This window comes from Monodelphis domestica, chromosome X, assembly GCF_027887165.1.
Source record: "Monodelphis domestica isolate mMonDom1 chromosome X, mMonDom1.pri, whole genome shotgun sequence".
NCBI lineage: Eukaryota > Metazoa > Chordata > Mammalia > Didelphimorphia > Didelphidae > Monodelphis > Monodelphis domestica.
Window position 1 is genome coordinate 9,318,529 of NC_077235.1, and position 10,373 is coordinate 9,328,901.

The window sequence follows — 10,373 nt, forward strand, 5'->3', positions numbered from 1 at the left end:
TTTTATCAAATGGTGGATTTTTGTCCCAAAAGCTGGGGTCTTTGGGTGTGTTGTCTTGCTGAGGTCATTTGCCCCAAGTCTATTCCACTAATCTTCCTTTATGTCTCTTAGCCAGTAACAAATTGTTTTGATGACCACTGCTTTATAGTATAGTTTGAGATCTGGTACTGCAAGTCCTCCTTCCTTTGCATTTTTTTCATGATTTTCCTGGATATTCTTGATCTTTTGTTATTCCAAATGAACTTTGTTATGGTTTTTTATAATTCAGTAAAGTTTTTTGGTAGTTCAATGGGTATGGCACTAAATAAGTAAATTAATTTGGGTAGGATTGTTATTTTTATTATCTTAGCTCGTCCCACCCATGAGCAATCAATGTTTTTCCAATTGTTTAGATCTAGTTTTAGCTGTGTGGAAAGTGTTTTGTAGTTGTGTTCATATAGTTCCTGTGTTTGTCTCGGCAGATAGATTCCTAAGTATTTTATATTGTCTAGGGTGATTTTAAATGGTATTTCTCTAATTCTTGCTGCTGAAATGGGTTAGAGATATATAGAAATGCTGATGACTTATGCAGGTTTATTTTGTATCCTGCAACTTTTCTAAAGTTGTTGATTATTTCGACTAGCTTTTTGTTTGATTCTCTAGGATTCTTTAAGTAGACCATCATATCATCTGCAAAGAGTGATAGCTTAATCTCATTGACAATTCTAATACCTTCAATTTCTTTTTCTTCTCTAATTGCTACTGCTAGTGTTTCTAGTGCAATATTAAATAATAGAGGTGATAATGGGCATCCTTGTTTCACTCTTCATCTTATTGGGAAGGCTTCTAGTTTATCCCCATTGCAGATATTAGTTGATGGTTTTAGATATATACTGTTTATTATTTTTAGGAATGACCCTTCTATTCCTATAATCTCTAGTGTTTTTAATAGGAATGAGTGTTGTATTTTATCAAAGGCTTTTTCTGCATCTATTGAGATAATCATGTGGTTCTTGTTGGTTTGCTTGTTGATGTGGTCAATTATGTGGATGGTTTTCCTAATATTGAACCAGCCCTGCATCCCTGGTATAAATCCTACTTGATCATGGTGGATGACCCTTGTGATCACTTGCAGGAGTCTTTTTGCTAGTATCCTACTGAAGATTTTTGCAGCTATATTCATTAAGGAGATTGGTCTATAGTTTTCTTTCTCTGTTTTTGACCTGCCTGGCTTTGGGATTCGTACCATGTTTGTGTTGTAAAATGAATTTGGTAGAACTCCTTCGCTTATTCTGTCAAATAGCTTGTATAATATTGGCATTAGTTGTTCTTTGAATGTTTGATAGAATTCATTTGTGAATCCATCTGGACCTGGGGATTTTTTTCTTAGGGAGTTCTTTGATGGCTTATTCAATTTCTTTTTCTGAAATGGGGTTGTTAAGGTAATTTATTTCTTCCTCTTTTAGTCTAGGCAATTTATATTTTTGTAAGTATTCATCCATATCACCTAGATTGCCATATTTGTTGCCATATAATTGGGCATAGTAGTTTTTAATGATTGCCTTAATTTCCTCTTCATTAGAGGTGAGGTCTCCTTTTTCATCTTGGATATTGTCAATTTGGTTTAGTTCTTTCCTTTTTTTAATTAGACTGACTAGTACTTTGTCTATTTTATTTGTTTTTCCAAAGTACCAGCTTCTGGTCTTATTTATTAAATCAATAGTTCTTTGACTTTCAATTTTATTAATTTCCCCTTTGAGTTTTAGGATCTCTAATTTAGTCTTCATGTGAGGATTTTTAATTTGCATGCCCAATTCATTGATCTCTGCCCTTCTTAATTTGTTAATATATGAACTCAAGGATATAAATTTCCCCCTGAATACTGCTTTGGCTGCATCCCATAGGTTTTGAAAAGATGTCTCATCATTGTCATTTTCTTCAATGAAGTTATTAATTGTTTCTATGATTTGTTCTTTAACTGGTTTTGGAGAATCATATTGTTTAATTTCCTATTAATTTGTGATTTACCTCTCCATGTTCCCTTACTAATTATTATTTTCATTGCATTGTGATCTGAGAAACTTGCATTTATTATTTCTGCTCTTTTACACTTGTTTGCAATGTTTTATGCCCTAATACATGGTCAATTTTTGTGAATTGCCATGTGCTGCAGAAAAGAAGGTATATTCCTTTTTGTCCCTATTTATTTTTCTCCACATGTCTACTACCTCTAATTTTTCTAAGATTTCATTCACTTCTCTTACCTCTTCCTTATTTTTTTATTTGATTCATCTAGTTCGGATAGAGGAAGGTTCAGGTCTCCCACTAGTATTGTTTTTCTATCTATTTCATCCTTGAGCTCCTTTAGTTTCTCATTTAGAAATTTGGATGCTATGCCATTTGGTGCATACATGTTGAGTACAGATATTTCCTCATTGTCTATATATACTGCCTTCCCTGTCTCTCTTAACTACATTTATTTTTACTTTGGCTTTGTCTGATATCATGATTGTGACTCCTGCCTTCTTTTTATCAATTGATGCCCAATAGATTTGGCTCTACCCTCTTACTTTCATCCTAGGTGTATTTACCTTCCTCATGTGTGTTTCTTGAAGACAGCATATGGTAGGGTTTTGGATTCTAATCCACTCTATTTGCTTGCGTTTTATGGGTGAGTTCATTCCATTCACATTCAGAGTTATGATTACTAGCTGTGTATTACCCAGCATTTTGATTTCTACTCCTGGTCCTATTTCCTTCTACACCAATGTTTGTTTTTAATCAGTCCCCCTAGTTCCCACCCTTATTTTACTTCCCTTTCTACGCCCCCCTCCCTCCCTTGTACTGCTTTCCTCCCCACCAGTCCATTTGTTCTTACCCTTCTATTCCCCTATAGGGCACAAATCTATTCTCTGCCCCCAATGGATTGGATTGTTTTTCCCTCTTTGAGCCAATTTCAAAGCACATAAAAGTTGAGTATTTCCTGTCTCCGACCTCTTTACCCTTCCAGTGTATTGATGTTCTCCCCCCTCCATACTTGAGTTTCTTTGTGACATATAAATTTACCCCCATTTGTTTCTTTTCCCATTTCTTTTAATATTAACCTATTTTAAGCTCTATTTATACATATATATGTATACACATGTCTATGTATTTATGCCTTGTCCTCTCATCCTATACAGTTTGTCACTGTTCCCTGCTAAGTGTACTTCTTTTTGCTGCCCAGGTAATAAGTTTTTAAGAGCTACCAATGACCTCTTTTCTTATAGGGATACATATCATTTTAACTTTTTGAGTTTCTTAAAAAAAAGATTTTGTTTTGTTTGAGTTCTGTGCTTGGACATCAAATTTTCAGGTCTGGTCTTTACGGATTCTTGGAATTCTTCTATTTTGTTGAATGACCATACTTTCCCCTGTAAGAATATAGTCAGTTTTGCTGGGTAGTTGATCCTTGGTTGTAGACCTAGTTCCCTTGCTTTCTGGACTATCATATTCCATGACTTTTGGTTCTTCAGTGTAGATGCAGCCAGATCCTGCGTTATCCTCACTGTGGTTCCGTGGTATCTGAATGACTTCTTCTTGGCAGCTTGTAATATCTTTTCTTTGGTCTGATAGTTCTTGAATTTGGCTATAGCATTCCTGGGTTTTGTTAGATAAATACAGGAGGTGATCTGTGGATTCTTTCAATCTCCACTTTTCCCTCTTGTTCTAGGATATTGGGTCAGTTTTCTTTAATAATTTCCTGTAATATGATGTCCAGGCTTTTCCTTTTGTCATGGTCTTCTGGTAGACCAATGATTCTTAAATGGTCTCTCCTTGAATGATTTTCTAAATCTTCTGTTTTGTGAATAGGATGCTTCATATTTTCCTCAATTTTTTCATTCTTTTGATTTTGTTTTATAGTGTCCTGATGCCTTGTGAAGTCACTTGTTTCTAGTTGTTGTATTCTGGATTTTAAAGACTAGATTTCCTCCCTGGATTTTTGGTCATCCTTCTCCTTCTTGTCTGATTTTCTTTGGAGGCCATCTTTCATCTCTTTTGCCTCATTTTCCAGCTGGTTGATTTTGGCTTTCAAGACACTATTTTCTGTTTCCAGATGATTTACCTTAGTATTTAAGTTCTTTTCTCAAATGTCTTTAGCCTCTCCTGTGTTTTGAATTGCATTTTGAGTTCTTCCAAAGCCTGTATCCAATTCGCTGGGATTTCTGATTTTTTCCTTTGCTGATCCCCCCCCCCCGTTTCATTTCCTCTTTGCTCATTACCTGTACAGAAGCTGTCTATTGTAATTTCTTTCTTCTTTTTCTCTTGTTTGCTCGAGTTTACCCCTTCTTTGCTCCCCATATTTGTCTGTTCTCTTGCTCCTCTAATTTTTTTTGGTTTGGGGGCTGTCAGTCTCCCCTCTTGGAGCTTTGTCATATCTCTTGGTACAGTCTCTAGGGGAGGAATGTTAAGCTTCCCTGTCCTCTGGAGGCTTTTAATCGGATTAAGTTCAACTGGGTTGGGCTGTATGTGCTCTGAGGCAGAAGACTCCTGGAAGGCAGGAGCTGCCCAGGCTCTCTCCAGTGCTCTCCAGCTGCTTCTCCGCTGTCTGAAGGTACCCCAGTGCCTTTGCCCACCCCGAGGTTCCTGTCCTTGCAGGAGGCCCTCCATGCTATGGGGGGATGGGTCCTGGCCTCCCTGAGCTCTGAGGAGTCCTGATGGGATTAGGTTCAACTGGGTTGGTCTGGATGTGCCCTGAGGCAAAAACCTCTGGTGAGACAGGAGCCAGATGGAACAACCCAGCCACAGGGAGCCCCGGTCTCTCCCTTGCTACCTCCCTCCTGTGCGTGCTGGATGCTCTGAGCCCCCCAGCAACCTGCTGCTCACAAGGTAGACTCTCCAAACCAGCACCTTTGCCCGCCCAGAGGTTCCGGCTGCAGCTGGGGGCTCAGCACTCTGGGTTGGGGGGGAGGGGTCCTGGGACCTTCCTTCTGCCTTCCCGTTAGACCCAAGTGTTCTCGGATTCTGGCTTTTGGGGGGAGTACCTTTTGATTTGAGTCCAGAAGGAGGGTTCCCCACCTCTGTCCTGTTGTTAAGTTTGAATTTCAGTCCTCTAGGAGCGTTCAGTTTGTGATCGGTAAGGAAGGGTTTTCAGAGGTCTGAACTTTTGCTGCTTCTAAAGCGCCATCTTGACTCCGCCTCTTAAGTGCAATTCTTGAAGCATTGTGTTAAATTAATGTTTTTCTTGGAAGTCGAGCCACTTGTAAATCCTGCAGGCTTAAAAAGTCAACAATAATTATTTTCTCTAAGTAACTTTAGCCAGAACTCTGCCTGGGTTTGCTGCTCTAGTCTTTTCCCATATTTAGGTATTGGCCAGCTCCTTCTGGGGTAGGGAAGCTCCTGTGGCACATATCAGTATTCCCCTAAAGTTACTGATTATGGATCATCCTTAGGCTCAGTATGAGAGACTAGCCCTGCTTGCCCTCCCTCTACATACCACATATGAGGTCACTGAACATGTTCCAAGGCCTAAGGGGCCCAACAGAGAACTCTAGCATCTGTCAATCAGTAAGCCTTTATTAAGATACAAAACACTCAATCCTTACTCTAAAGGAGCTAACTAATGTTCAAGGGGGAGGGGCAGAAATTTCATGTGCAAATATATTACAGAATATATATAATACAAAAGTTAAATAGAAAGTTTAACAGTAGGGAAGAAATTCAATCATAAATTGGCAAAGACTGTCTGCAATCTTAATCCCTTGTTCCCTTGACCAGTCAGTGTTCTTGTATCTTCAGAGTTAGCTAATGAGATGAGGCTTAGCTAAATGAAACTCTCTCCTTTTCTTTCTTAGGCTCCAAGTTTACGCTTCCAAACAGCACTCTTCTGAGGATTCACCTTTCACAGACAAGATGGGACAACCTAAAGGAACCATCCATGGCCTACAAGGTACTCACATCCTGGGACCTTGGCCAGCTAAGCTATCATCCTCCAACAAATCCTGCTTGGACATGTAAGTTATGCACTGGTCCCCTCTTCCTCACTTGCATCACTCTAGGTGTCTATCTCTCTCCCTCCCTTGGTGTCTGTCTACATAGGGGATCTCCGTCTTCTCTCCCTTCTTTTTCTCATCTACCCTTTACCTCTTATTTTCTCACTCTTTCCTTTCTCATTTCCATCTTCTCTCCTTTTTCTCTTTTTCATCTCCTATATCTTCTGTCTGTCTTTTTATCCTTTCCTCTCTTCTCCATTTCTGTCTATCCCTTCCCCTCTTTATTTTCGCACTCTTTCCAATCTCTTTTCTCTCCTCTCTCCTCTCTTCACTCTTATTTCCTCACTCTTTCCTGTCTTTTATCCTCTCCCCTCTACTCAACCTATTTCTCTCTTCCCTCTCCTTTCCTATCCCTCTTCTCTCTTTCTTGACTTCAAGTCAAGAAAGAGAGAAGAGGAAAGGAGATGGAGAAGAATTTAGAATAAAAAGACAGAAAAGATATATAGGAAGAAGCGGCAAGAGACAAAGAGAGAGTAGAGGAAATAATGAAGAGAGATCCCCTATGTAGACAGACACCAAGGGAGGGAGAGAGATAGACACCTAGAGTGATGCAAGTGAGGAAGAGGGGACCAGTGCATAACTTACATGTCCAAGCAGGATTTGTTGGAGGATGATAGCTTAGCTGGCCAAGGTCCCAGGATGTGAGTACCTTGTAGGCCATGGACGGTTCCTTTAGGTTGTCCCATCTTGTCTGTGAAAGGTGAATCCTCAGAAGAGTGCTGTTTGGAAGCGTAAACTTGGAGCCTAAGAAAGAAAAGGAGAGAGTTTCATTTAGCTAAGCCTCATCTCATTAGCTAACTCTGAAGATACAAGAACACTGACTGGTCAAGGGAACAAGGGATTAAGATTGCAGACAGTCTTTGCCAATTTATGATTGAATTTCTTCCCTACTGTTAAACTTTCTATTTAACTTTTGTATTATATATATTCTGTAATATATTTGCACATGAAATTTCTGCCCCTCCCCCTTGAACATTAGTTAGCTCCTTTAGAGTAAGGATTGAGTGTTTTGTATCTTAATAAAGGCTTACTGATTGACAGATGCTAGAGTTCTCTGTTGGGCCCCTTAGGCCTTGGAACATGTTCAGTGACCTCATATGTGGTATGTAGAGGGAGGGCAAGCAGGGCTAGTCTCTCATACTGAGCCTAAGGATGATCCATAATCAGTAACTTTAGGGGAATACTGATATGTGCCACAGGAGCTTCCCTACCCCAGAAGGAGCTGGCCAGTACCTAAATATGGGAAAAGACTAGAGCAGCAAACCCAGGCAGAGTTCTGGCTAAAGTTACTTAGAGAAAATAATTATTGTTGACTTTTTAAGCCTGCAGGATTTACAAGTGGCTCCACTTCCAAGAAAAACATTAAGTTGTACCATTTGAGGAAAAGAATCCCAATAACCTATATTTAATAATACTATTTCTTATTACAAAGGAGGGAAAGATGGTGGGGAGGGCCATGTGGCACAAGCAACACTAAGATCTTACTCTTATCAAAATTGGCTTCAAGAGGGACCAACACACATTCAGTTGGTTATAGAAATCTATAGGGATAAGAGAAGGACTGACTGAAGGGAAGGGGGATTGGAGGAGGCAGCGGTCAAAAGAGAAGAAATAAGCTTGCAAGAGAATGTGAATGGGGTGGACTCGCACATAAAATGGAAGGGACAGGATTAAAAACTGGAATCCTACAAATATGCTGTTTACAAGAAACACATCTGAAGCAGAGACACACATAGAGGAAAGAGAAGAGGCTTAAGCAGAATCTATTATGTTTCATCTGAAGTACATAAATGAGGGAAATGACATTTTACTAAGGAGTACCACAGACAATGAAGTAATAGCAATACTAAAGATATATGCACCAAATGGTATATATCAGCAAAACAAATTCTGACAGAAAAAGTTAGGAGGAAGTAAGACAAGTCAGGTGGTTACCTAGAAAAAGACATAGACACCGAGGGAAAGGGAAAAGATAGATTCCTACATAGACAATTAGAGAGACAATTATAGATGGAAGGTCAGAGAGGCAGGCAGCCAGCCAGTCTACCTCTGTCTAGGTGTCAGTCTCTTTAGGGGTGTGTGTGTGTCTCATTGTGTCTCTTATCTGCTTTTCTAGGTGTCTGTCCATCTCTAGATGCCTATCTTTATCCATCCATCTAAATCTCTATCTAGAATTCTTGCTAACTCTAGATGTCTCTATCTATCTTATCTCTAAATGTCCATCTATCTCTGTGTGTCTGTCTGGCTGTCTAGGTTTCTCTCTCTCTCCCTCTAGGTGTCTACACCTATCTATCGTTTCTCTCTCCCCATATTGCTAAAAGAGGGTTTTGTTAACAATAATAATTTTCTGCATCATTCGATAATATCTTAGAAAGCATAATGAATTGTCAAAAACAATGCACTTGGGACTCTGTCTTCATTGGCTATTTCCTTGGAAAACTCAAAAGTATTATTTTCAAGCCATATTCTATGAATCTTCAACCCGACTTTATAAGGAAGGACAGGACAGTATATTATCCAGCACACCCAGAAATCCTTTCAGTAGAACACTACATCTGTTGCCTAAAATTTTTTGCATTTATAAGTTTATGCTCTAATTGGAGACCACCATTCTTGCTTAACGCATTTGTTGGAAACAGTGAGAAACTGCTATTTCCCCTCCTTATTCCAGCAACTTACCATTGAGTTGAACCTAAGAAGACCACGTCACACTTTTCTTAATGAATAACCAATTTCTTTTTTGCTTTTTTACTATGCTGCCTTTGCAACTCAGCTCTGAGGACTCAAGTGGGTAATGTTACATTTTGTTGTCTGCCTGCTATCAGTGATGAGTTCAAATGATTTCACATTCACATTCTTTTTCAACAATGGCTACTTTGCACAATACCTAATGTGTGTGTTTCTTGTGTTTTAGATGTTTCAAGAAGACACAATGCACTCTCCCTGGATGAACAACACATTACACGTATTCTGTGCTATCAGTGGGACATCAGGTGATGGAGGCTTTGGCTCCCCAAGATACATGGCAGAAGTGTGAGGAATGATGGATGTAGCATTAACCTAGACTGCCCTTTCGTGGGCATTTCTGGAACTGTGCAGATGTTAGAGGGAAGGTTTGATATCTATCCGTGCAGTATTTCTTCTGACTACCAACAGCCCACACTGTCAGGCTCTCAGACAGGGTGCTCACTTACTGGCAATACTTAAGAAATGTGGAAGTGCCTGAAAAATGTACCACTGCGCTTGTTTTCTATTTTTTTTTTTGTTAAACCTGTATACCAGAAAGCAGAGCTCGGGTAAATGAATTCAATTTGCTTAATTATAGCTCCAAATTGTAACGGTACTATGTAAAGTTGTACAATGGGATAATAAAAGGTGAAACATTTGTAATTTGAAGTCAAGAAAATATTACTTTGTGTCTTCTATTGTCACAGTAGTCCTTGGGGAATGAGATCAGATGGTTTTCTTAAAACAAATGGAAGAAAGAAAACACTTCAAAAGGGCTAACTGTACTCTCGTCTTCAAGGTGCATTTCGATTAGCTGAAACAAGAGGATGGTGTCTTCCAGTGGTAACCTGGAACCTACAGAATGAAAATTCCCCAGCTAAGGGATGTGGGTAGAAAATAACAGACCTTCATAACCTGAAGTTGCTCTGAGAACAAATGAAGAGGCAGGGCCCCCTTCCATACCTAGGGAGGGAGTTCCAGATGTACAGTCTATATGTAAGTAGAATCTAGAGCATGAAGCATTTGCCTCCAACTTCCTGGGCTCGTGATTTCTCAGCATGATAGGCTGCTTGCAGAACCTGAACCCAAGATGGGCTATGATTACCAGTCTGGGGAAGGGGGAAAGCACTTATTCAGTGCCAGATCAAACTACCAAAATTATTTTTTAGAACTAGAAAAGATAATTACAAAATTCATCTGGAAGAACAAAAGGTCAAGAATATCAAGGGAACTAATGGGGGAAAATGTGATGGATGGTGGCATAGCAGTACCAGATTTCAATCTAATACCGGCTGAAAAACAGAGTCATGGAGGAGGGAAACAGGCAAGTTTGGTTCAACCATCAATGTGGGCCAGCAATATGAGGAGGCTTCCCCTGAAGGGAATGGGACTTTAGGCTGCATTAAGAAAAGAAGGAAGGAGATGCTGCCCTGGTCAGACATCATTGGAAGTACTTTGTTTAATTTCGGGTGCTATATTTTAAAAGGAACATCGCCAAGCTTAAATGAGTCTAGAGAATCATGTCTAGGATGGTAAGGGGGTCTCAAACCATGACATGAGGAACACAATAAGGAGTTGGGGATGATTAATCCAGAGCAGAAAAAATAGTGTAGAAAAGATCACCAAGTAATAGAT

The 10,373-nt window shown here is 39.5% G+C and overlaps 1 protein-coding gene across 3 annotated transcripts in view; it reads left to right on the forward strand.

Moving 5' to 3' along the window:
* Nucleotides 1-9,417, forward strand: part of DOCK11 (dedicator of cytokinesis 11) — a 243,510-nt gene extending 234,093 nt beyond the window's left edge. The window contains exons 53-54 of one of the 3 annotated variants that reach the window (XR_474957.3): nt 5,814-5,972; nt 8,926-9,014. Coding sequence is in view for 2 of the 3 variants with exons in the window: in XM_001364195.3 (XP_001364232.1) it covers nt 8,926-9,048 (123 nt within the window). In the remaining variant the exon portion in view is untranslated. Of the gene's footprint in view, nt 1-5,813; nt 5,973-8,784; nt 8,803-8,925 lie in introns of all 3 variants that reach the window. The other 2 variants (XM_007507772.3, XM_001364195.3) reach the window with 2 other exon arrangements.
* Nucleotides 9,418-10,373: the final 956 nt, after the last annotated feature.